This window comes from Anomalospiza imberbis, chromosome 4, assembly GCF_031753505.1.
Source record: "Anomalospiza imberbis isolate Cuckoo-Finch-1a 21T00152 chromosome 4, ASM3175350v1, whole genome shotgun sequence".
NCBI classification, from domain to species: domain Eukaryota; kingdom Metazoa; phylum Chordata; class Aves; order Passeriformes; family Viduidae; genus Anomalospiza; species Anomalospiza imberbis.
Window position 1 is genome coordinate 9604167 of NC_089684.1, and position 27863 is coordinate 9632029.

Consider the following 27863-nt stretch of genomic DNA (forward strand, 5'->3'; position numbering starts at 1 on the left):
GGTACTTTGGGTGGCATAATTTTCACGGCTCCAAAACAAATTGGAGTCCACTCAGAAACATAGGTATCATATGCTAACAAATCACTTATCCCAGAGGCCACCTTTGACTGCTCTTCTGAAGTATGGTGAATCATGATCTTTAGGAAAACTTAATGGCTGTGATCTAATTTAGCAGCTGGATTATATTAGTTCACATTTTTAAGGACAAAGGTTATAATAACAAGATCTTTTGTTATTCGATTTATTCAATTAGGTAACATAGCTACCTTAATGGTTCTGTGACAGTTTGCTGGGTGCTAGGAGTGATGTAATTTCTTTCTTCTAGGTAATACAAAAGAAGGGAATTCCATAGATAAAGGCAGGGTAGTAGAAAACAGAAGAGGGATAAGAGAGGGCAAAATAGGAACACTGTTACTGAGAAACAAGGAGAAATTACAAGGCATTAATGATAGAGATGCAGTCTGAGTCAGAGTACTTTAGGGCCTTGAAAGCACAAGTAAAAAATTTAAACCTGATACACCAGGCAAAAGAAAACAGAGAACATAAAAGACAAGCGTGTGTGTTAATATATATGCACACTTGCATGATGCACATGTTTATAGAGCTTAGGGCTGAACAAAGGATTGTTTCTGCCTAGCCAACACTCCACAACATTGCATTTTCTATGGGATAAAATTTGTGAATGTCAGAACAAGCTAATGAACAAGAGCATTTATTTCAGCTGTTACATGATTAAGGGTGCTCTTATTTCTACTGTATGGTCATATGCATTTGTATTGAGGAATTTTAGTTGCATACAGTTCACATTAATAGAGCAGACAGAATTTGGCTTATAAGCTATAAAAGCAGTTAAATATGTTTTAAGGTATAAGCTACATTAACCACAGACCTAAAAATTTCTCAAAAGCACTTATCTTGATATGTCTAATATCTGTAACATTAAATGGTTGCTTTTTCATGCAAATAGATTTTGCCTACTAGGGGAAGGAGTGGGAGAAGGGAGAAGGCTGGTGGGTTGTTTTAAAGTTTTAAAGGAAGAAAGAGAGGCTTTTTTTTTTGTTGTTCTTTTTTGGAGGCTGTCCTCGCCCTATTCCTCGTGCGACTTGGGCCAGCCAAAACTCACACAGCCTCAGGAGCTGCCAACAGCCCTTATCAAAGCTTGCAGCAGCTTCTCACGCGATTTACACACACGCACGCACAAATCCCCCTCTCCACCGAGCGGAGCAGTAGCTGCCCTGGGACCCTTTCTTTGGGGGACATCCCGAGCCTGTCTTCTCCGGAAAGCCTGGGGGTGGGAAGAGGGATGAAGCTGGTCTTCTCTCCGGCTCTTGCTCTCCAGAGCTCGTCCCGACACTCGGGAGGACGATTTAATGACCCGCTCCGCCCCTGCTTCCCCCCGCCCAGGCGGCTCCGGGAGGCTCTCGGTCACACGAGTGGGGAGTGGGGGGGAATGAGCCGCTGCAGCGGCGGCAGCAGGAGGAGGAGGGCAGGAGGGAGGGCAGGAGGGAGGGCACGAAGGAGGGAGAAAGGAAACCGGGCAGGTGACACCGCGCGGGGCTGCTCCGGCCGGGCGGGCGCGGAGCGGGCGGCAGGAGCGCGGCGGCCATGCACGTCAATGGGAAGGTGGCTCTGGTCACCGGCGGGGCGCAGGGCATCGGCCGGGCTTTCGTCCAGGCGCTGCTGGGCAAGGGCGCCAAGGTAAGTCCCGGGAAGTGCGTCCTCCCTTTCCCTCCCCTCTGCCTGCAGCCGGCACCCGCGGGCGGGGGGTGGTGGCAGCCCCCGGAGCTCGGCTCGGCTCGGCGGGCGACCCGTCCGTCTGTCCATCCGCCCTCCCGCCAGCCACTCATTTTCCTCCCGCCCCGCTTAGGTAGCCCTGCTGGACCGCAACTCCGAGGCCGGACAGGAGAGCAAGGCGGCCCTGGACGAGCAGTTTGAAGCGCAGAGGACGCTGTTCATCCAGTGCGACGTGACGGATCAGGAGCAGCTGAAAGGTAGGAGGGAGCGCTGAGCGCAGCGAGCGGAGCGCGCCCGGGCTGCAGCACCGGTAAGCGCTCAGCGCAGACGGAGCTCTGCGGGACAGCCTGCTCCCTCCCGATCGCTTCTGGCACTGACTCAAAACCGACTTGTTCCTGAGCCTGCAGATGTGAAATATTGCTACCAGCATTGCTACCACAATTTCAGTTTGTTCCTTGGCGCATCGGAAAGAAAAGCCAAAGTCATTTCCATTGAGTGTTGTGGGTGATATTTTTGCACGAAAGCCTCTGCAGAAGATAATTGCTGTTTTATGAGTAATATATATAAACTTTAAAGCTCAGACTTGCTTTTTATGAGGTTTCAGTACAGATTCCAAGCTGCATTCCCTCATCACAGGAGTAATAAATTCTGTGCTGGGTTGCAGTGCTCTTTACTTACAGCACACTTACATTCATTGTGTCCGGCCACAGCTGGAAGAACTGGCAAAAAGTGGTGTGCTGCTTTATCATGAGGTTAACTATAGGGTAATAACATTTCACACACATTTTGCATGGAATGAAAGCAGCTTCTTTCATGAATGACTTGTGTTTCTGTTTTCACTTAGTGGATAAACAGTGTTCACTACTGAGTATCATCTAACATTGATGTACCTTCATAACATTTCATAACAGGCACATCACTTCATCGAAGTTTCATTATTAAATGGTACATTCATAGGTAGTGACTCAGATTCGGATTTTGACATCTCTTTTGTCAGTGCCCTTTCCCCAGATTCATTTCTGCCATGCTAGATGTGAACAGTTTTGGTCTGTTTTTTGTTCATTACACTTCACTGGTCACTTTCTCAACAGTGATCATTGAGCACAGCCATTTCAGAAAGCATTGCTGGTATTCCAGAATTCAACAGTACTGTCCACTGTTCCAACATAGCATGATTATTCCTAATTCTATAGCTCTATATTGTCTATTTGTAAGAAAGATGCTGTACTTTAAGTCTGGGATCTGCTTTAATAAGCAAAGTTTTTATCAGCTAGGTTGATGATTGACTTTTTCTCCAAGTGGGAGGAGTACAGAGCAAGAAAAAGCATCCTAGGGTTAGGAATAACATGTGCTGCTGTGTGGGTGTTACCTCAGTGTGCCTTGTCTCCCACACCTCCTTCTTTCTTTAGTGCCAGGCGAGTGCAGGACCAACAGGGTGTGAACCAGGAGCTGGAGTGAGTAGGACAAGTCAGCAAGGGAGTTTTTGGAACCAAGTTAGTAGGAAAAAAGCAATCAGAGTAAAATCGGTAGTGGCCCTTGCAAAGAAAAAGAGCAAGAACAGGCAGCTGCTGCTACTAATGCCTCTCTGATCATTGCATTAATCCTGCCACAGGTTTCTTACCATAAATTTGGAATCATGTCTCACAATCCTTTCACCTAATCCCCCACAAATAATCTCCTATCTCATCCCACTTTTGAAAAATCACCATACTTACTATTACCTTCCAGGGACATTTAAGAAGCTCACATATAACTGGTGTTTGTGCTGACTTTGCATTGTTTTTCTTAAGTTTCCTTTAAAATGGATCCTTCTCTTAATTTTTCCTTCCCCACTCAATATTTCAAACAAACATCTGCTTTTAATTTTTTATGGTTCCATAAGCACTAATTAACATGCAATGCAAACACAGAATTATTCTACGTTTGAAGAGGGAAGAATAAATCAGCTTATACTGAAGTGTAGGTGACAAATTCACTAAGAATTTACAAGATTCTTCTTTTTGTGGATAGGTGATAGATGGGATTACTGCAGGCAGATAAACTTTTAACAGAAATATTCCAAACACAGATATGCAAAAAACATCTGCTCTTTTCTCAATAGGTAAAGTAGAAAACTACAGTTCATCAAGTCTGTGTAAATTTAATTAAAAAATCATTGGCAAAATAACTATTATCTATGGTGGTTTTTGAATTTTCTAGGTCTTGATAGAATCTCCAAAAACATCTTTCTTAGGAAAGATGTTATTTAGAGAGGGCTTAAAAGGGAATTAGCCAGTTTCCAAAATTTGGAAGATAATTAAGGACCCAATTTGTATTTATTTTATCCATTCAAAATAAGTTAAATACTCACTTCTGCTTCTAATAAAGCGGAAGGTTTTCATTTGCCCTTGCTGACGGAGAATTGGAAAGATAAGTGACTGAAGAGTTGAGAAATCAGAGAATGAATTGGCAACAACCATAAGGAAAGGAAAAAAAGGCAGACAGACCAAACCAGAAGATTTATTAAAATTACAATATTCTAGTATAGGATAAGAATATTAGCAAAATCTGTACCATAAAGGCAGTTGGACGAATAAAACCTGTCTCATCAGCTGCCCAGCTCTTGTTTTGATCACAAGATGAGGACTATGATGGACCTGAAGCATTGAGGCAAAGAAAAGGCTGGTGCAGGAAAAGCTTTGTAAACCCCTACAACTGCTGCAGAAAAAGATGGATGTTTGGAAGCTGATGCTATGCACCTGATTGACCTGAAGGGCCAAGCACTAAAGATCAGAGAAGGAAGATGCTCCTGGGATCACCTTTCAGTGAAGTAATTTCATCAAGGCCTACCAAGCATAATTTTGGTATACCTGAAATACTGTTGATTTTGAGTCAAATACCAAACAATGTTTTTTAAAATAATATTGGGGAGGTGGTGTCTTGGTTTACATCATAGTAAATATTTAGTGCCGAGGAACAATATTTGGAGGGGAAAACAAGCAAGTTGCATATACATGTCAGAAAATGTCCTCAATCCTGGAACATCTTAGTCTGGAACGAACATCTGGGAGTCATCTCAACCATCTTGTCAAAGCAGAGTCAGACTTGAGAAGTTTGCTCCTCATTATGACATCATCATGTTTTTCTATATACATCTTTTATCTCAGTTCTAACACTGTCACCTGGGAAAACACAATGTCATTGTGGACGTTTCCCAGTTCTCATTTTGAAATTCTTTGGAAGACAGGTCACTATTTTTATCCTCAGAAAAAGGGGGAAGATTTGAATTTGAGAAACACATTATTAAAGTTACCTGAGAAGTAGGATATATAACAACTTATCCATAAATAGAAACATCTAAACAAGAATATTGATTAATTATTTGTAGTTGAAATATTCATGTCAGTTATTCATTAAATAAAAACTGTGTTCTTAGGATAAATTTGGACTCACTTAAGAAAAAGAGGAAATTTTTTCTGAACATTTGAAGCTTTTGTTTTTCATTCAAAATAGATGGTGTCAAATATTGACTTTACTAGCTATACCAAACTGCTACAAATCAAGCTATAAATGCCTAATTTATGTAATTGGGTTGCCAAACATCCTATCTAATACGAAATGTATAAGTGCTAAGAACTTACAGCTCCTGTTATCAGACATTATCAAACTGAATGAAAAGGCAACAACATTATCTTAATCCTTCCACTTTCCCTAAATATTTCTGATGTTGTTGCATGTTAGATAAAATATTTAATTGCATGTTGCTCACTAATGTTTAAGAAAATAATGAAGACATTTTGGTATACTAATAAACCTTTAATTTTTATGCATGCATTTTATTTTTATATCTGACTTTCCAAAGTTCTAAGAAATGTCACTCTTGGATCTTACTATAGGTGCTTTCAAAAAAGTAATTGAACATTTTGGAAGGCTGGATATTTTGGTTAATAATGCTGGAGTGAACAATGAGAAGGACTGGGAAAGCACTATACAAATTAACTTGGTAAGCATTATCTCTTTTCTCCTGTCTATATTTCAGTATTTAATGCTGGAATACAGTTAACAGCCTTTGGCTTGTACAGATTTTGCCAGATGACAGAACATTAATTATTGGATTGGCAAGTACAGCTATTGAAACAATCACCACATAACTAGTGTGTGGTGGGTCCCTAAAATTGTCTCTCCAAGACATATAGACTGTGTAGAGGTGCTTGGATTATCTATCACCTGACAACACTCCCTTTCTAGAAAATCCAATTATTTCCCAAATAGGTGTAAGAATTAACTGCCCAAGGCAGTAGAGCTGCATCCACAGTTGGCCAGTCTGTTTAGATGAACATTTTAGAACATTTTAGTTACTTATGAGGCTCAGCTGGCCTGCATTAGAGTTGTCATTTGTTGATACTACAAGTAAATTTGTTCAATCAAGATCTCCACACTTTCCTCACCACCCATGCCAGCATAAAATCTGAGTTTTAATACAGGCCACTTCACCATTGTGAAAAATGCCAATCACTTGGTTTTTAAAATTTTAAAAGTTTAATAATAATAAATAGTTATAGAAATAGTAATACAATTAGACTAATAAAAATTTAGAGTTAGGACAATTACAAGACAATAAAAATCAAAGAATTACAGACATCCGGGTGCTCTCGGGCACTTAAGCCCGATAAGCATGCCTTGTGAACAAAGGAATAACCTTTAAATGCAATAGCCTGTTGCATATTCATATATCTCATACATGATGCATAAATTCCTTGCAAATTAAGAACTTTTCTGGTTTTTGTCAACTTCTTCCCCTTAATCCTGGTGGTTCCATAAAGACGGAGAGAAGGTGGAAGAATGTTTGTGCTTTCTGATAAGGAGGCAGTAATTCTTTATGGGCCCCCATCACTGTCATCTCTGTGGGAAGAGTTTCTTGATTATCTCATCTCTTGCTTGAGCTAGTAAAAAAAAAAACCCACATACATAGTTTCTATTTTAACTACAAAACTAGATTTACCATACTATTAAAATATTAATACAGCACTTCTAATCAATATAACATAATACATATAGTATTCAATTTAATATTTGCAAAAGGCCAATCATAAAATATGCATTTTTCACAACCACCATCACTGGTAGGAGCACACTACTTAAGGGCACTTACTCCCTAAAATCCAGTACATTCAACAAGCCTGTAAAATTAATTTTCAAACAAACTGTTACCACTTGGATATTATCTGGTATCTCGTCAGAGGAAACCACAATATCTGTTTCTCAGCTGAAAAGTTTTTTTGATTTCAAGTACACCTCTAGGACATCTAAGCTCCAAGGAATGACTTTTATAGCATTAATAGAATTTCTAAGTTAATGAAATTCAACTTGTAGTCTACCATCTGTGAAGTCCTAATTCAATGGTGATTTAACAAGCCACCCCATGATCATACTTACTGCAAAGAAAGTAGCAAAAGGAAGATTTGAAGAGTAAAATATGAAGTTTTCTCATTTGAAATTTGTTGTGCAACAAGAAAGCTCAGAATATGAAAATTAGGTGTGTTTTTGTCAAAAATTTTAAAGACAAAGATATCCATCTTTGAATCCTAATGCCTCCAAAAAAACAAATGAACAAAATAACTCCAGGACAAATAATGTAATCTGTATATGAGACAAGTCACAGAAAAATTATGAGAAAATCAGTATTTGAAACAAAAAGTATTTAATATTCATAACGTCTTTCTCTTGATTTTTTTAATATCTATTCTTTATGTATTCTTCAAGATTTAAGTACATATATTTCTTCCTCTTTATTTAATTTCTAAAATGTTTCAAAAAATTAAACATTGGGAAACTTCATATTGTGAAGTAACAGTAGTTTGTCATCCTCAGCAATAGGCAACATCTAGGTTATCTCTTAGTACAGATCCTTTGAATGTAAAAGAAGGCTGCGTTCTAGATGACTTATTTCTCTTTACTTTTTTTGCTTGGTTTTAACAAGATATAAGTTAACGTAGGCAGCCATCCATCCACCTGTCAAATTTGCAAGCAGAGATAATTAGTCATCACTGGAAATACTAAAGTCCATGTGAGAAATATGTTTGACTGTGATGCTTGCTGTCAAGGTAAATATCCTCACTTAGAGTGATATCTTAATAATTTTTTTTATGCCAAGAGCTTCAAACAAAAGATGTTGAGATCCTCCTCCTATATTGCAGAAGACACCAAGCTGGGTGGGGGATTGATCTGCTGAGGGGTCAGAAGGCTCTGCAATAAGGTGAAGTGCTGAGTCCTGTACTTTGGTCACAACAACCCCATGCATTGCTGCAGGCTTAGGGCAGAGTGGCTGAAAAGGTGCCCATTAGGAAAGGACCTGGGGGTGCTGGTCAACAGCAGCTGCATGAGCCAGCTGTGCCCAGGTGGTCAGGAAGGCCAATGGCATCCTGGCCTGAATCAGCAATAGTGAGGCCAGTGGGACCAGGGTAGGGATTGTCTCTCTGTAGTCAGAATTGGTGAGACTGCACCTCAAATGTCATGTTCAGTTTGGGCCCCTCACTACAAGAAAGACATTGAGGTGCAGGAGTATGCCCAGAAAAGGGCAACAAAGCAGTGAAGGGTCTTATGAGGAGCAGCTGAGGAAGATGAGGTTGTTTAACCTGGAGAAAAGGAGGCTCAGAGGAGCCTTATCACCCTCTACAAACACCTGAATGGAGGTTGTAGGAAGGTGGGGGACAGCCTTCTCTTCCAGGTAAGAAGTGATAGGACAAGAAAAAATGGTCAGAAGGGCTGGAAGAGGTTTAGATTGGATATGAGGAGAGATTTCTTCACTGAAGGGGTTATCAAGCACTGGAACAGGCTGCCCAGGAAAGTGGCTGACTCACCATCCCTGGAGATATTTAAAAGGCCTATAGATGTGGTGCTTGGGGTTATGGTTTAGTGATGGATTTGGCAGTGCTCAGCTAAAAGTTGTGTTTGATGATTCTAAACAATTCCATGAATCTATTTTTCTTTTTTCTTATTACAAATAATTAAGCAGAAGCAGACCATAAGTGGTCTCAAAATCTGAAATCCAAGTCTTAGAAACCTACCTATGCTTAACTAACAAGTTAATCCTCTAATTTTTTTTTCCTAAGGGAATATTATACAGTTCATACATTATTATATATGTAAGTTTACCATAAATGTCTAATGACCTAATACAGAGTTGAATGTTGAAAAATTTTATAAATACGTGGTGGCGACTGGAAGAACATCTAAAATGATCAGAGTAGAAATACAGTTATGTGGGTTAAGTCAAAGCCACTCTAAGATCCAAATATCTCCACTCACCTATTGATTTGATTATTCTTTCCCTGTCTAATACCAAGTCAACTAACTAGCTTATCTCCATAAGCATTTTTATCTAGTTACTGTAATTTCTGTAAAGCAAGATATAACATTCTGTATTTTTTTCAATTATAACAAAAAAGCTGATGTATGTAATATCTTCTATGAGTTGGTTCTATAAAATATTTTTCTGTTTCTTGTAGAAAGGAGCAATATACATATGAAATACATTCTTTTAAAATGTCTCAATTTCCCTCTTGTAGGACAGTTGAAGTATTGTTTTTTTTTATTCCGAAGAACAGAAATAGGTTCTGTAGCCATACAGTGTGATACACATTATGCACATTTTTTTTTAAGGGGAAAAAAAATCTACATGCCAGTCGTTGTCTTAGTGATTTCATTTATATATTGATATAACAAATATTCCCTGCCCCAGTCTAAAGTACAAAGTACAAAAGTAGAGCAGTACAGAGCAAGATAAATCAGAACAAACACATCTGGGGTGTGTTCTTTACAGCTAAAACAGTTCACAGAACTTGTTGGTCTTCAGGAACTTTCTTATAGAAGTGTAAGGAAGTTCTCTGATAGTACTGCTTGAGAAAGCATCAAGAAGAAGGTTTAAAAAGTGGGACTTAATTTGGACGGAAAATGGAGTAAAAGGCAATTCCTACTCGTGTCCATTACAGTTTTTGGAGAGCAAGAAAAGACAACTTGATAAAGCCGGGGACAGGGTGTAGGAAGGAGTACTGGCTACTAAAATGATATTTCTATTGCAGTGCTTTCCACCATTTTGCTATATTTTGTGCTAAACATCCATCTTTTTATTACTTTATTAATACATCTATTATTTTTTTAAATTAAGTATTCCAGCAAAGCCATCTATTCCTCACCTCAAAACTCCAAATCTCATGGTGTTTACTTGATCAATATCAGCTTGATCATCAGAGGCTTCAACTAGTGATACTCATACAAGGGTACACTCTTGTTATTATGGCACATAAAAAAAAAAAAAAACTTGGCAATCACACAAGAATTCCATTTTAAAGAGATATTACTACTGTGGTTTCAGCAGTCTGTCACACACACAGATTTGCGCACAGAATAGCACAAGGGTGTATGACACATAAATTCTTATTAAGGGTCCTAGCTAGAGTCCTCCATCATGACAGTCTTTATTGCATTCATAAAAATTTTTGCTTAAGGGATCCAGAAATTTTATAACCTGTCTTGTTTTAGTCTTCAAATCCCTCCCAGATCTTTACGAGCCTTGAACATGTATGTTATTTAAACACAATTGGGTGTTCTAAGAAGCTTCAATAATTTTATCTTGTGGTGATGTGGCTTTCTGGAACAACTGTAATTAGAGTGGCCACTATAATTACAGTGTCTTTTGTCATTACAAATGCACTTAGCACTTTTTGCACTAAAGACAATTCCCCAAATAACACACAGGGTCTCTTTTTATGCTCATGTCAGAGGTTTCTGAAAACTGACATAGGTTGCAGTATACAGTTAAATGTAGCAGTATTGGTATCACCTATGCTTACATTTTAAATATTACCTGAATTAAAAGTTTGGAAGTATTTTATGTGGCATTTTGACCACCTTACTATTTTATTATGACAAAAAATTAATTTTGTATACATATTTAAACCAATTCCCCAAATGAATTTATGAAAAAATTTGAAAGCAAAATCACAACTATCTCCTGTTTATGTGATAAATTTGCAGGTTTTAACACATTCTGGCAAAACTTTAAATTGCAGGCCAGAACCTGACCATATCAAAACACCCCAATCATGTGGGATTCAATTATTTAATCATTATCCAGAAGTAGAATTCAAATACACATATAAATTTTCTTCAGGTGCATGAGTCTTAATCTTCATTACTAAGCAAAATGTAGAAATATGCAAAAATTCCAAGTTTTTACATTTTTTGTGAGTTTGCACAATTTCTTTCCGTAAGTGGCAGAAGTAACAAATTTCCATGCATTTATAAAAGTCCTTTATTAAAATTAAGTCTACCAACATCATGGTTTGTCCCTGCAAAATACTTAAATTGGAACTACAGAGAAGATAATGCACCACTGTATACTTATGTGTGACTTCTTTCAATATAGCTCATGGTGAAATACATGTTCCAGCAACTAGCAAACCTTGTAAAATCAATGTTTGCTCATCAGTAAGGACCTGTTTCTCAGAAGGCCAATTAATGTTTCAGGAGAAGACAGAAGGGTAACTAAGCAAACATCAGAAGTGATTCATTGAATTTGTTTTTGTGACAAAGGCATCATGATCATCAAAAGGCTGTTCCACTGTGCAAGCTGTAAAATGGAGTATGTTGAAACCTTCTTCTGGTCCATGCACCTTGCTGGCCTTTCCCAGTATACCAGGAGAAATGAGGACTGAACTTTCATCCCAAAGTAATGTAACCTGGACACATAACTGGATTCAGCAGCTGGAAATAACCACGAGGTCCCACACTAGAGACAATGACAAGCATCATTTCTCAGTGCTAGCAACAGAGAAACAAACCAAAACAAGCAGTGCTATCTGTAGTAGATGAAATGGCATAGGTGACTGGTTTACTGACAACCTCAATGGCTTACTTGCCTATTCTTCAGCATCATTTGATGTCAGAGGACTAAGTGTCTAGGGGGAGATGTGGCCAAAAAATGAGAAGTGACACTTATCTTGAAATTAGTAGCACAAGGATCAATCCTCTAAGTACATAAAGAAGCCTCTAGGTATAATTATTTCTGCTGTTTATATTGTACTAAGAAGGACACAGTTACTTAACTTAATAGCACAGTAAGTCAATGAAATTTTTAGCTTATGGTTTTAATGCATGTTTATAGTGACCAGTGTTGAAGTATAATGAAAAGCACAGATTTCAAACTAAAAACATAAGACCAGCTATCAAAATGGAATGCTATTCCTATGTCCTTCAGGAATGTTGAGGTGTATTGAATGAGGAGAGGGAAGTAAAGGAATCTGCACCATAAAATCTGAAACATAGTGTTTCAGTCCCACGTTGTAAAAGAGCTATTGATTTGTAGCAAGTTATCTGATCCTGCTATATATTCCTTTCTCCTTTCTGCCTCTTCCTCTCTAAACTTCTTGTTTTCCACAGCTTGAGTTGGAAATGCATACTCAAGAGCTTAAAATTTTATTTCATATAGCAATCAAACTAACCTATACATAGGAATGCCATGGAACTTGCATGCTTGCTCTAACTTACCTACATCCTAGAAAATCTACATTAAAAAAAAATTAGTCCCACGTTCCTGTCCAACAGCAAAATGCTAAAATTTTCCACGGATATCACAAGCAGCACTTTTAGTTTCAGAATTTTGAAGTTCATCTTACGCAGTTAACAAAGTACTTTTAAATGTTTCCTTAGAGAGAGTCATTGATTTACAATATCACTATACGATAAGCAAATGATCTTGGGTCAAATTCCAGCTCTGTGCTAACCTGCTTTATGAAACCACAAGTTAGCAGCTCTTTCATTTTTGTTCAGTACATCTAGCACTGAACTATCTTAGTTCAGGAACTTACATAAAATGTTACCATTTTGTTTTCTCAAAGGAATTCATTTTACCATATCACCTCGATATCAACATAGTGCTCATCTTCAGCACTGAAGATGCTGATGTATTTTCTCAGCATGAAGTACCAGATGTATCTGACAAGTGGTGGCAAGCAAAACCTTATTAAATAGGTGTGAGAAACTATGTCAGTTGGAACAGCTGCCCTGAAACACTAGGAAAAAAAGCACTGTGTACTCAATTACTTTCAAAGCAATTGTCACTTGAAAATGATGATGATTAATGATGTCCTGGGCACCATCACCAAAAACCACTTTTTTTTTTAATAGATAAATCTAAAATGAAACACAAAGTATGAAAACTGACAAATATAATGTTGGAATAGAACAACATTGTACACATTGGCTGACATTAGTTCCTAAAGGAGGAAAAAATTAAGTAGTGCTCTACTGAAGACTCTTAGCCTAATTAGAATCAGAGCTTCAATATATGATTTTTTTTAGAATGATAGAATAAAAGCTATACAGCCAAAGGGCACATAAAAATGTGAATAATCAAAGATTTTTAAAGTTTTACTTCTGATTTTGGCACTGGCAACTAAATTGCTGTTTTAGAAATCATTAAATAAGTCACTGATTACTGATATGTTATTCTCAAAAGCAACTGCAAATATTTTGAGTATTTGCACAATTATTTTGCAATGTTTACCATGTCAGATATCATATTGGGTTTGTTCCTGTATGATACTTCAGCATGTCTGATCTCCTTTAATTTAAATCTGAAAATTAATGCTAGGACATATAACCACATTCACCAGTATAACTTTATTTAAAAGAATCCTAAATTTTCTGCTGGCAGTTGAAGAGTAAAATTGCCTTCCTTGAGAGCATACTCAGGCCTCCAGTGCACCTTAATGGCCTATCTTCATTTTGTGCTGTAGTAAAACACTGTATATTGGTAAGAAAATAAACAGCAGTGTTGCTGAGATATCATATGTTTGTCAACATCAAGAAGAACTGTAATTTAGATTACTTTCTGACTTCAAGGGTACTAGTTTTCCATAGCCAGGATTAAAAAAAAAAAAAAAAAGGTAAGAGTCAGCTCTATCAATTTTTGATTTACCTACATTTAGTTACAAAGCTGACTACTTTGATACTCTTTGTTGACATATTTATGAAAAACCCTTGAGCTAAATGCAGTTGCAAACAAAGGAAACATAAAAAAAATCAGCTCTAAAATGCCTTCCCGTACAAAGTCTCCCAGCATATTTTCATCTTAAGCTGAGTCAGACAAATTTTTATTAGGTAATTTTAAATTTAACTCTCCCAGAATTTTTATTCAATAGATAATCTATAAATTATTGTTGGTTAAGAGCCTGGGATTAAATTAGTCTTAAAAGTACAATTGGGGAACTGCACAATCTGAAAATACTTTTAGTTTCTTTCATTTAATTGAAAGGAAATGACAGACATTTTCATCATAACCTAAAACCAAAAAACTGGGTTCAGTAAACACATACATTTTGAGACGATTGGAGAGAGGTGAATTTTTTCAAGAGAATGGGAAATCCAACACACAAAAGAAGAAAAGTGCCATCTGCTGAGAGTGCAGGCAGGTTCTTCTCACCCTGGCTATGTGGTTCAGAGTTTACCTAGAATAATTCTGTATTTTATCAGCCCAAACTTCATAAATAGCCATTTGACCCAAGATCAGCCACACTCAGTGAGGTTTTTGTGGGGATCACAGGTGAGCATTACAAGGCTATAGCAGGTGTAAGGGGCAATATCCAGATGGAAGTCTGCATTTATCTTGAAGACAACCTCTCACAATGCCTTTATGTAAAGGAGAACATGTCTCCAGCCACTTGAAGAAATACTAAGTTAATGGATTCCAGAGGGAGAAAAAGAACAATACAGTAATTTTGATTGGACAGCCAAGCTACCCACTTTTTTCTTGGTTTATGATTGTGGTTTGGCCAAGGACTCATCTAGCTCTATTATCTCTGAATTAGAAGGAATTGAAAAGCCTTGAAGGAGCCCCAAGCTACTTCCTTCTTCAACTGATTTATTTTCTCTAATTATCCTAAGTAGAATTCTCCTTTTCTGCTCAGCAGGCTGAGCCACTGCTCCAGGGCATGACAGGGCCTGCACCTGCTCTCCAAAGACAGCATTAACCCCTTTCTTCCTTAAATGTCTTCTGTACAGCCTCTCATACATATATACATATATATATATATTAGAAAATACACTCCACTCTTAAGCCCAAATCTAATTTTGGTTGAGGTGCCAATAAGTTTATGTTCAGAATAAGTATATCTTATAGCAACACTACTGTACATTAACAATCCTGGTTTAAATAAATCAAACTTACATGTGACAATCGACATTAAACAGCATTAGATCAACCTTTATAAGGCCTCTGCTACTTTCCAGGACATGCAAGAGAAATCTGATTTAGTTTGGTATGTGTCAAGATACTGAAGACAATTCTTTTGAAAGTTTCTGTTAAAGCATTTAATCAACAGCATCCTTTTTAAATTAATCAAAATAATTCGTAAAAAATGATGGCTTAAACACGACTTTCAAGGAAAAAGAATGGAATATTTTTCTTTAAGAAAAACTTAAAATATTATTTCAGAATTTTGAAATATTAATATTTTGTGGAGTTTTACACTATTCTGGGAAATAGATATTCTGAAAGTATATTATTATAAAAATATCTCATTAAGAGCTGAAACTACAGAAAATGAGAAAAGCTGATTCATTATCAAGATTCCAAAACAAACTTGGTAATGAGGCCTCAGGTTGCTGTATCTCTGTCAATGGGCAGCCTTATGTTAATTGAAAAATCAAGCAGTGATATTAATAAAATGGGACATGCACACTTCCAAATCTGATTCCTATTAAAACCAAAAAAGCATGAAGGATAACTGAAAATAAATTAGAAGTACTACTTTATATTTTGTATATACAAAATATACAAATATACATGCATGTATATTTGTAACATGCATGTCTAAAAATATCAGCTAATGAAAATGGAATATAATACCCATCTCAAGATAATTCTAATTTTGCTTTAAGAATTTAGATAGTGACAGAAAAATAGTTAACATTCTGGTCTTAAAAGCTTTTCTCTTTTTTTCCCCCCAGTTTCTCTAGTCACTAACCAATAGGTTTTAGGCAAATACAGATTCTTCACTCTGTTTTTCGTTGTTTTTTTTTTATGGGAAATTTCTGTCTCCATTATTCTGCAGACCTTCTCTGGTCAAAAATATTGAAATAGTCATGCACACTTCATCTTTTGGACATCTTAATTTATTTGGGTCAATAAATAGCACTAAACATTCAAAAAGTACCAATGAAGTTCTTATTTAAAAGCTGAAATAATATTTCCAAAAGACTAAAAGTGTGTCTTAATGTATTTGTCCATTTTAAGTCGAAATTATAAAGCAAATATTAAATTCTTCCAGACAGAGCTAAAAAAAAAAATTGGTAAATAGTTGTGGAACTCATCACTATTGCAGTAATAGTGGAACATTTCTCTAAAGTTATTATCTTCCACCAGGAACTATATCTGCTGCCTTTTTCTTACTATTCGTTTCATTCTCAGGTAAAGTGACTTTCTGGGAGAAACTCTTTCATGATTCCCCCAGCAGGCTGGTAACCCAAGGCTTGGTGTGTCTTTGGACATGTCCGTTTACAAGTCTGAAGCTCAGTGAGAGGAATCTCAGCAGAGTTTCTGACTGCAGTAGGGTTCAAAAACAGATTTTAAGGAATCAAGATGATACCTACAGGTCTCATAATTTTTTTTTTCCTTGAAGTTCTGTCTTTAAAAATAATGTTTGTAAAAATCACAGCTAATATTATACTAACAACATCTCACATCTCTTAGAATGCCTTTTTTACCTTCTCTGTATTTGCTTGTGGGGGCTAACTTTCATTTGAGAGGAATGGTTAAACTCCTGTAACTTTAGTCAGAAAATAATACACATTTTTAATATCTTGGGACCAGAAATATATAATGGTACTTAATCCTAAAAAGTGTGAATTTCTTTTGACTTGAGCCTAATGCAATTTTAAGTATTAATGTTATCTTCAAATAAAGTCAGTACATTTTTTATAATATAGAACAGGCCATCTCAATAAAAATGATGGGATTTAGATCACTTCATCTGCCACTTATATTTTTAGATAAATATATGAGTTTCATCTATAAACTGTTTACTTACTCTTTATTTCATTTCCTTCACAGCTCTTATTCCGCATTTCAATATATTAGTTTGTTTATTTATATCTTATTGATAGAAATAAGTAAACTGCTATTACTTCTATCTATTGCAATTATGCTTCTGAAGTTATTGAGTTGCAATATTGTGGAGTGTCTCTGTGCTTAAAAACTTCAAAGTATAAATAAGATCACTGGTAAAGCAATACAGGTTCTAAGCACCACAATAAAAGTAAGTTTCAGTTTGTAGAAGCACAATAGATATTTTGAACATCAATAATTCAGTAAAATGATTTGAATAGTTTCAAATAATCTTTGAATATCTTCAATAATTCCTTCCTCTCTATACCAGACATCTGTGATCAGAGGAACCTACCTTGGCCTAGAATACATGAAAAAAGGAAATGGAGGCGAGGGAGGAGTAATCATTAATATCTCATCCTTGGCAGGTGAGAAAATTTTCTGCATAAACAAATTCTGGTGGGTTTTCTTCTTAAGTAAATGAATCATACTGATCAGACTTACTTTTTCTCCTTTTTCTGGCCCTCTCCTGTTTAGCAATACTTTGAACTGGTTTTCATTGTAACAATAGAAGGAATATCAAGCAAACAGAAATTTCATTTGTTTTTTAAACACAGTTCAGTAGAAAAAAATCAGTAATTTTCCAGCCTATCAGTCTTGTATTTAAAATCTTGAGCCTAATGTAAATTCCTCCATTCAAGTCCAGAGGAACACAAATGTAAGAATCTCTAAGGCTAGACTGTATCTAATTTATTAGCAAAGATTGTCATACACCCACTCTGTTCTAAGTGCTTTCAGCTGTGATCTACCTGTACTTGAGAAGTCATAAAATTAACACTCATATTTCACCAAGCTTAAGCAAGCACTTTCTCTGCTTACTACTTATCTATTCTATAACTGTATTTCAAATTATTGGTATAAAAATTTAATTCTATGAATCCTACATCAGTTGCGGGTAATGCTGCCCCATTGTGAGGCAGAATTCTGCACCATTTCCTGTAGGTATACTCAATGTTTCAGTCACTGGGCTCCCAACAAAAAAGCACAGTTGAGGGAGAAACTGTACATGGAGAATGAAGTCACCTGACAACCCTCCTCAAAGATTTTGTGGGGTAGCACTTGCATTCTCTCTTTTTTGTTTGGAGAGGTTGTTCTCTTTCTCCTGTCATACTGCCTGTGAAAAGTAATACATATGATACCTGACACTCGGATTGTCAGAGGGGTTTTTTTGTATCTGTGCAGATGACCAAATCCTAGTAATTTCATTCCAGGATATTCCTATATGTTTTAGCAATGAAAAGCCAGTTAAGATAGCACTGGCTACAGTTAACTGATTGTGCACCGGTGTGGATGTTCTGAGTAGTTTTAAGTTCCCCTACAAACCTTAGCTTTTGTGATAAAAAGTCCAGTTCACCCTACTTGCATAATGCATGTGGATCTTGAGGATCTGACTTAATGCATGCAGGTATGTCCAAAGGGTGAGTGTCTTATTAAAAGACTCCATGTACCTTTAACTCAGCATTTGTCATACATTGTCTACTGACAAATTTGTCTCTATAAGCTGAAATGAACATTGTTTTGGGTCCAAATTAACCTGAAGGAAACTGCTGTTTCAGTGCAAGAGGTCATCAACACAAGTAAAATATTAAACATGTTTGCAGAGGCAATGATGCCCAAGGCAGTGCTTAAGAAAGGGTAGGGCTAGCAAGCGGTTTGATTCCTTTTCTAACAGGTCTCAAATGAACACAAAATTATTTTGTTTTTAAGACCTAAAGGCTTGGCTGTTCTGTTTGTTAAGACAAACAACAGTTTCTTTGCTTTGTTTGGTTTTACATGGCTCGTGTTTAACAATTGTTTCCAAGGTCATAAGGAAAGACACACTTTAAAAGCTAACCTATACTAATTTTTAATGCTTATTTACTTACTACTGTTTGTGCTTTGTGATTGTAATTCTCCTTTCCAGTCTGAAGGTCTAAGTCCTGCAGTTTATTCCATATATGAAAGACAAATTTCCACTGGCTCGCTTAACATCCCCTTAAAGTGTTTTCTCAGAGCTAGCTTCTGTTGATCATTAAACTTCTGAGTGGTTTTGATCCCCACTGTCCAAGTTCTCTGTAAGATACAGACAGCAAACCTTCCTATGTCTTTCTGAGCAACAAGAAGAGTTGTACATAGTGCTTATGTAAAATTCAATAATACTTCCTTTGCACACCAATTAGCTACATTAATATTAATCAGTACATCACCGTGGGACTTTTGCCAGTGATTTGGACTAGGCACAGAATCAAGCCTTACAGTATTACATTTCTAAACACCCATGGTACTACCAAAATTATTTCTTTGAAGTAGATGCTTAAAAGTGTTAATTCAGCTGGATCAAAGCCAGACCCTGTTTATCCAGTAGTGAGACTTCCTTTCTTTAGTCTTGACCCCAGACTTAAAAGAGGGAGAGAAATATGTGAGCACATGCAACAAGCACTCAACTATGTCTCAAAGCTACAAAATCTAATTTTATTTGATTTGTGCATTCATATCAAGAAGAAGTAATTCAGCTAAACTGAGATAATGAGAAATGTGTTTTACTTCAAATTTGGCTCCATAAAAATAATTTCAATGATTGCAGAATTTTGCATTGGAATAGACTTAAGTTTCAAATTCAAGTAATAAAGTATTCTAAAGTTTCTTATGTAGTAAGCTACACATGGTACCTTTAATTGCATTTAATGGAATAGTTACAAGCAACAGAGAAAGCATAAAAAACTAAATTTAACTCAAGAGGCTGTTTAAATTATTGAACTCTACATGGTCTTTTACCTTGTGGTGGCTATTACCTGTACCTTTTTTGCAAAAGGTAAAAGGGCAAAAGGAATTCAAGTATGGCACACACTTTTGTTTTGATGGATTTCGTATTTTGAAGAAGGTTTTCTGTGAAAACGAATTTGCATCTGTCTGTATTTTAGCAGACAAAAAAAAAGTCTAAGTATTCACAGAGGGATTAAAAAAAGTTAGAATTTTTTGCATAGCATCATGCTACTTTTTTGAGAGGCTGTTCAATGTGTAGTGAATCTGGATGCCTTTCTGTGGCACAGCCGTATCGGTGGTTTGACTGCGCTCAACTTCAGACATTCAGATTCTGCAAACAGCTGGTTTGCCTTCCCTTTATTGAAAGCTGCAGGCACAAGAAATACTTAAAGTACCTGTCACAGCAAACAAGCTTTTTTAGGACCAGATCCTATACGTATTACAAGAACAAAATTAAGCATATGGTTACATCACCAAGCAAGGACTCTGTCACAGCGATACAGGGGAGCAGAAGTGTCAATGGCTGTACAACTGAGGCCTTCAGCTCAGCATCATAACAGAGCTTCTGGTCCCTCCCCTTTGTGAAAAGGAAAATGCCCAGCAGAATCTGCAGGAAGGGGTTAAGAAGAATTAGAAGGCATTCTCTTCAGACTTCAGTCCACTACCAAAAAAAAAAAATCATAGAAATGGCACAGCTTAGAATTTTTACTAGGATTTCTGTTTCACCTTTGTTTTGGCACTCAGGAAGACTAAAATGATGTCATGGGGTTATTCAGAGAGAAAACCAGAAAGGCTAATAAATCTCATTCAAAGAGAGGAACTTACTCAAATCTCTGAGAGCAACACGTTCAGTGGGAGAGTGTAACTGGGGAAAAATGCTTAATTCTGTTTTTATCAAAGACCTTTCATTTCTTCAAAGTGGAATGAAAGGAAATACTGGTTTCAGCAAGGCCTACTGATACAATTCAAACTTGTTGATAGAATTCTCCGCCTCTAGTATTAATTTTTCAGGATGTGGTTATTGAAACTACTGACCCTGACAAATAAGGAGCTGTTCTGAGACACCTGACACCGTATCTTCAATGGTAGAGTGCTCCTGACACCAACAAGGAGAGTAGAGTATAAGCAAGGGCAAGAACTGTCTCTCTCAGCCTGCCAGGAACTGAGAAAAATAGAACAAAGCAGTTAACATTGGAGCACAGGATTATTGTTGGTCTGCTTGGACTGGTTTTGGTAAACCAAAGAGCATCTTGAGTCATTATGAAGTCATTTTAAATTTGCCATGCAGCAACATCTAGAGGGAGAGAAAAATCTAGCCATGGCAGCACCCCTCTCCTCCTCATCTGAGAGATTAAAACCCAAATGTATCACTTTCCAGAAGTACACTGACCCCTCACTATGCATTTGAACACCCTCCTCTTCTTCTCCCCATTACTTTGTGCATAATGGTCTCTAGTCTGTTTCACTACCGTTCTGCTTTGCATAAGATAATTAAATATTCATGGCAGCAGCAAATAGAATCCAGATTTTCTAACAAACGAATGCCCTAACTAATATGTCAGGAACTCATCTCTGCTCACTGGTTGAACAGATATGTGGGCAGAGCAGTCTCAATATGACACAGAGGTTTATCATAAAATACTGGCTAGGAGAGTCCCTGGGACACACCACCAGCAGAGGCCCAGCGCTTCCTAGGGCAGGGAAGTGGCTCAGAGCTGGGAAGCCCGCACAGTGGTTCTGAGTACTGAACTCAAGCACAAAAGTGAGACAGGACTGTTATTGTTTTGTGTGAAGAATGCTAGGACTAGTCTTAGATACGTTATTCAAAAATGAGTTGATTTTTTCTTGGTTCACCACTTCAGCAAAGATAATTTCAATTAGAAAATAACTGTTAAAAAAAAAAAAAAACCAGCTATTTGTTCCTCTCTTCCTGCCTAGTTATTCCTGCCATCTTTGGCATTTAAGCAAGTCTTTGAACCTTATTCCTCTTCATTATTGTGAGCTGTGCCCTTCCTTTGTTTATTTCTTGACTTTGTTTCTCTTCCCTCTCAAGTAAAAGGTGATTTTTCTTACTGTAGTTAAAAAATAAAAATAAAGTAAATTCTAAATTCTTCCTCTGTCTTTTCCAGTAGACTTTGTCTGTTTTATTTCTGTTAGCTGCAACCTGATTAGAATTTCCTTTATTTGGAGCATGTAAAAGTACTTGAGAGTTTGGGGTTTTTAAAAAATAGTATTGTATTATTTCTAATGTGCCACTATCCCAATGTTTCCAATAATCTGAAGAATGGTGATCCTCAAAAGCCAACAGATGAATATTAAGCATTTGTTGTGATTGCAACCCACAGGAGGCAGTACAAAATCCATTTCATAAAGTGAGTTCTTAGGCAGAAGCATAACACATTCATCCAAGCAAAGCAAATAAATACAATTTAAAAGAACAACCAGACAATAGGTTAAGTTCTTCATTTCCCATTATTTAACAGTGCTGCTTTCACAGGATCATCAAGGTAGCATTTAAATCAAGCTAAAACCTTGAAGCTGTCAGGTTGGTAATTAGAGCTTTGTGCTGTCTTACAAAATTCTTTCTGTCAGACAAAATAGATCCCAGTCTGGCATATATAATTTTTCTGGTAAATCCATACTTAGAGCTAGATAGTGAATTCTTCATCTCCGCTGAGGTCAGTCACACCCCTTCTTAAAAGTATCACCTTAAGATCTGAAGTATGAAAGATTAAAAAAAAAAGAGCTATTAATTTGGATTATTTCCAATAGAATCAAACATCAAGGCATTAAAATTACTATCCCGTTTTACAATAGCACATTCAGGAAAACATTTTATCCTCTAGCTTTCAGACAGGCTGAAGTTTGCTATTCATAAGGGCCTAATTTTCAGGTGGAACTACAGCATCTATTTGGTCCAGTTAAGCTTGCATTGTACAGTAGAAATTGTTGGCATAATTGGTGGAAATGAATATGTGCTCATGGTGTGTCATTTCTTCTTGATTAGCTTTTTGCCATCTACTCAGTCTTACCAGAATTAAGTTCTTAGTTTTCTTCCAAAACCTCTGTTCTCTCTTGTTTGTCTACAACAAATAAAAATTTTGTGCTCTCCCACTCAGACCATAAAAGTTTACAGTGTTAGCAGAAAATGTTTATTTTGCTTCTGCTATTCCCACACTTCCACCCTGAACACACTGTAAATGATTGCAGGTATCCAGTTCACACATTAGATATCAAAGCCTACCTAAAAGACTTTGCTCCTCAATATACTTTAAATACTTTACTCATTCATAGATGCCTCAAAAATCTCATTCTTGAATATTTTCTTCCAGATTGTGTCCTCTATTTTAAGTCATACTTCATAGATGCAACTTTTCCTTTTAGAAGTTATGCTTTTTTATTACTCTTCTCTTGCCTACACACTTTTATTCATCTAATTCTTTTTCTTAGCCTATCCCAGATTACACAAAATAATTTACAAATGTCTGCTAATCCATTTTGTTGCATCTCTGTCACAAATACACTGTAGACCTATATATGTGTTTAAGGTAATCATAAAATAGGAATATGCCGCATCTTCTTTCAGCTACCTTTTTATTTTAAAGGACTCATGCCTGCTGCATTCCAGCCTGTGTACTGTGCTACAAAGCATGGTGTCATTGGATTCACACGGTCCATAGCAGTAAGTATGCATTTTCCAAAAGGGTGTCAGCAGCTCCTTGGGAACATGCTTACATTTTTCATGCTCCTCCTCTATAGCCACACAACTGGCACTGAGTTTATGAAAGAAAACAAAGTGTGTGAAACAGTGGAGGTTCCCCCCTTTCACAAAGGGAATCTGAAGATGGAATAAGCATGGCATCTGTGTGTTTATGACCAATTTGAGGTTTGGAGAACATAGAAGAAAGATGTTGTGAAGTAATTTAAGGACAGTAAGAGGCATCCAAAAACAAAATTCTAATCCAAGTTTTAAAAATATTTTTTTCAGAACCCTGTCCCAGTCATTTAACATTTTTGTTTCTTTATTTCTAAGTCAAGCCAATGACTTTTTTAAATGATAAATAGACACTGAAGTGTAAAAAATTTACTTGAATACATCATTATTTATTCTTACTGACTCTTAATACTATGAAAATGAAAAAATGACACATTCAGAACGGGGCATGTAAGGTGACCATATTATAAGTTTCAGCCTCTGACTCCAAAACTGTCTAGTTAAATTGAACAAGCAGTGTAATAAAACAACTTGGAGGGAGAAAATGCAATTACACTTTAATAGATTGATCTTAAAGATAATCTGCCCACATAAGATTTCCAATCTGATTTCCAGAATTAAATACCTGAAATTCTACTATCAATTTATTAACATTAATTACACTGTAGCCATATTTTATACCCCCATCCCCACACAAATAACTCCTTTTTCAGATTAACATAAATAGTGTGGATAAGTGTTCCATATATCATGTTAAACACATCAAGAACATGACACCGAGTTTTCCATTTTTGTTTTCTCATTAGAAATATAAATATCAGCATCTAAGCACAAAAGTAAATTAGAGGAAATGCTGTCTTTAAGGAACACGAGAATGCAGAAGAAAAAAGAATAATAAACATAGAGAACAAGAGTATTTACCAGGAAAGGCACTACAGCCTGATGTTGGGCAGGTCTGATACCTTACACCTAGGACTTCAGTTTCTTGTCTGCCCAGACCAAAAGGGCAGGCTACCATGCCATGAAAATGTCATGTAACTTACATAATACCTGAAAGGAGTCCATTAAATGTTAAACTAAATACAAAACAGTGCTTAACAGTTACGGTTATTCTTGGATATATCATGTATAGTTCATCAGTTCTGTGCTACTTCTAAGTTCATGCAGCTCACCCAGTTCATCCAGTTCATTCGACTCATACATGGATGTTGATCAGACTTTTCTGCTACATGCACATTTTGGTAGAACCACAAACAAGGGGTCCTACCTCTCCCAGAACAACTTGTGCTTCTTTCTTGCATCATGTTCCTGATGCAAGAACATGCTGCTGATTTTTTTTTCAGCTGCTTCCTGAAAAAAAATCAGTTCACAGGGACTTTCCAGTGGAGATGCTCAGTGATAGATTCATACCTTGGCAGGGACAGCAGAGCAAGTAGAAAAGTTTAGCATTACAGTCATAGGGATAGAGAACATATTGTATTTCTGTAGATGTGAGGAAGGTATCTTAATACAGTATCTTAAAGATTATTTTATTTATTTCAGAGTTTTCTTTTATTAAAAAAAAGCCCCTATAAGAGCAGAAGCATACATTTGGGAGAACCTTTTCTTGGTTTTGCTTAGAAGAGTTATTTCCTTACCCTAGAATACTGCCAATGACATGCTAAAGAGCACTAAGAACAAAAAGTATTAGAGAAAAAAAAAAGCAGCTTCATGGAAAGAGTTCTGTTTTCTTGTAGAATTATTCTCCTAACAAAAGAAATGCTTTTTTTTCCAGTAATCTAGTATGATTACTAGAGAAAACATGCTTCAAACTTATTTGTTAAAACAATCAGTAGTAACAAAATCTCCTTACTTAGCAAGGCTGAAAAATACTTTGTGGTAAATTTCACTCTTTGAAAATTTGCTTACACAATACTGTCTTCAAATGTTGATGACAAATGCCTACCCCTTTCTCTTTTCTAGTTAGCTGCTAACATGGAAAACTACGGTGTGAGACTGAACACAATTTGTCCAGGATTTGTCAACACACCAATACTTCAGTCAATAGATAAAGAAGAGAATATGGGACAATACTATTCATACAAAGATGAGATAAAAAATATGATGCAGTTCTATGGCGTGATGGAGTAAGTCAAGTCAGATACTATGTAGATTTTGCACTTTGTTGATGAAGAACAAAGACACACTTTCAGCAAAATTAAACAGAAGGGAAATACTGCCTCAGATAAAAGACTGTCAAATGCGTTATCTGTATAGAAAGAAAAAAATGGCAGATATCTAAGCCTATTTTAGGAGCACCATCTGCACAGTGATATATCCTTTTATGCATTCCCATTTCCCAGCAAAGTCTAAATCAAATTAGCAAGTTAAATATAGTGATTTTAGTTTTTAATAGCCTTTGGTGTTCCTTCATGACTTTGTTTAATCAAACTTATTGTGAGATACAAGGTATATAATTTGCACAGAATTTTCACAAAATTGTCAAGTGAACCAAAATAGAAATCAGACCATGAACTGAAAAAATTGGATTAAGAGTACAATAGCAGCCATGATGGATCAGATCAAAGAGTTACCTGGCCCACTGCATCTTGCCAACAAAGGCCAAAAGCAGACAGCTTGGACAGACTGTGAGAACATGGCAAGCATAAAGTGATATTCTTTAACACTTTCTTAGCTTCTAACAATTAGCTTCCAAGATGCTTCTGCACAAAGGAAATTGTATGACTGTGTTGTTTCACCTATACTTTTACTTTATGTAAAATATTTTGCACCTATTGACCACAGCAAACTGCATGTGAAACTATCCTTTATGCTAATTTGTATGTCAGTTCTGCTACAGAAGCAGGACAAATCAACAGCAAAGAGCTGCAGAAGATTATGTAAGGATTACTTCTGTCCATTTCCCTGACAGAGAAAACTTTGATAGGAAGCCTTGTGTCAGCTGGATATCCACAGGCATTTATCAGAAACTAGAGCAAACAAATGATGATGAAAAGTAGCCACTTTAGATGTATGTCCTGATTGAGAATACATATCTCTCCTGAAACACTCATACCAGCTCTGCTTTTCCTCAAAATAAATTTGTTCAAATGCCTTTTTTTTTAATTTTCAGATATATGGATTTACATTTAGTTTCTTGTCCTTTTTACATGATCTATTATATTATAACTCTGAAATAACTTTTTTTTCAGCCCATCAATAATTGCTGAGGGATTGATAACAATAATTGAAGATGATACTCTAAATGGAGAAGTTATGAAGATCACAGCATCCCAAGGAATTCATTTTCACCAATATGGCCAAACACCTTTTACATCATCAAAGAGATAAATAATTGCTTTGGACTAATTCCTTTTGGCTTTTCTTAAATAGAAAAAATGTTGAAAATATTAATTTCAGGGAAAAAATATTAGTGTTGTTTCTAGATCAGTGACAGTGTTCAAACATTTGCATCCTAATAACAAAGAGATAGGTGAGAAAATCTGTTGTGGGAAGATGTTAACACACTATTCTGATTCTATAAGCACTAGTAACAGTATTTATTTAGTAGAATAAACATACTGCTCTGAAGGTTTTTTTTAATTATTGTTTAGTAGTAGTGGCCACTTTTTTCACTCTGGTTGTTCTGATCTACATACTCCAAGCATAGTTTAGTTGATCTGACTTACTTTGTTATAATCCTTTTCACTGTCATGCCTACTTCTTTACATCTTGAATTCTTCAGACCAGGAATTCAGTTCAGGAATCTAGATCACAAGTGTAGCCATAAGGAGTTAAGAATTAACTTTCTCTTATGAAATGTTAAATATGTGCAACTTGATATGTTGTATATCATATAAGGAAGTACAGGTTTTTAACTTCTTGGATTTTAGATTTTTATAAAATATTTCAGAAATATTTATGTGAATTTTCTCACTCTGTATATACAAAGATGAATATTTTGGCATTGATTGAAATGTCTGCTTGCCTATTAAATCTTATTTTCTAAACCTTTAATTTCTTGCCTTCATTGAGTAAAATCTCAATTCAATCCTGAATAATCTGGTTTTCATCATGTTTTATACATGTGCCTTTTGGTTTCACAGTACATATTCTCAGATTTAGAATGTCATGTAGTAGCAAGGAGAATAAAAATTTAGCTTCCTACCTCCTAAGCAGTACTTCTGAATCCAGGATAATCCTCAGCTATATTTATGCAAAAAATCTGCATACTTCATGGATTACATGCCTAACAAAAGTAATTTTTTGCACAGTAATTTAATTAGGCTCATAGCATAAGAAGATTTGATAGCTCCTGGGAAAGGTGGAGCGTTAATATTCACCCTTCTTAGGAGTACTGTCTTTAATTCCACTGATTTTTGTTACTGAAATGTGGAAACAGTAGTTCTAACCTTCTGTGGAAGTCAGAGAGCAATAAGTCTGTTCAGGGAGAAGAAAATAAACAGGCAAGAAATTCACATACTTTGAATTACTCATCCTTCTCCCAGTGCCTACATTTTTGGGTATGTCAGCACTATTTTTAAAGCC

The 27863-nt window shown here is 36.4% G+C and overlaps 1 protein-coding gene across 5 annotated transcripts; it reads left to right on the forward strand.

Moving 5' to 3' along the window:
- HPGD (15-hydroxyprostaglandin dehydrogenase) lies at positions 1-27332 on the forward strand. Of its 5 annotated transcripts, none has more exons than XM_068187055.1 (7): positions 1-125; positions 1868-1991; positions 5610-5716; positions 17151-17247; positions 23227-23303; positions 25299-25462; positions 26528-27332. In XM_068187055.1, exons 1-7 carry the CDS (start codon positions 123-125, stop codon positions 26664-26666), a joined length of 711 nt encoding a protein of 236 aa, XP_068043156.1. In that variant the 5' UTR covers positions 1-122; the 3' UTR covers positions 26667-27332. The 5 variants fall into 5 exon arrangements, with proteins under 5 accessions (XP_068043156.1, XP_068043160.1, XP_068043155.1 ...); XM_068187054.1 differs by lacking the exon at positions 1-125 and adding an exon at positions 1148-1698; XM_068187056.1 differs by lacking the exons at positions 1-125; positions 1868-1991 and adding an exon at positions 3131-3149.
- Positions 27333-27863: the final 531 nt, after the last annotated feature.

What these genes read in the sequence shown, in the direction of transcription:
- HPGD (XM_068187054.1), top strand. Translation starts at nt 1,606, where the DNA reads ATGCACGTCAATGGGAAGGTGGCTCTGGTCACCGGCGGGGCGCAGGGC. An exon ending in TGCTGGGCAAGGGCGCCAAG is followed by an intron (nt 1,699 to 1,867) that starts GTAAGTCCCGGG and finishes CGCCCCGCTTAG; the next exon opens with GTAGCCCTGCTGGACCGCAA. An exon ending in GATTCACACGGTCCATAGCA is followed by an intron (nt 23,304 to 25,298) that starts GTAAGTATGCAT and finishes TCTCTTTTCTAG; the next exon opens with TTAGCTGCTAACATGGAAAA.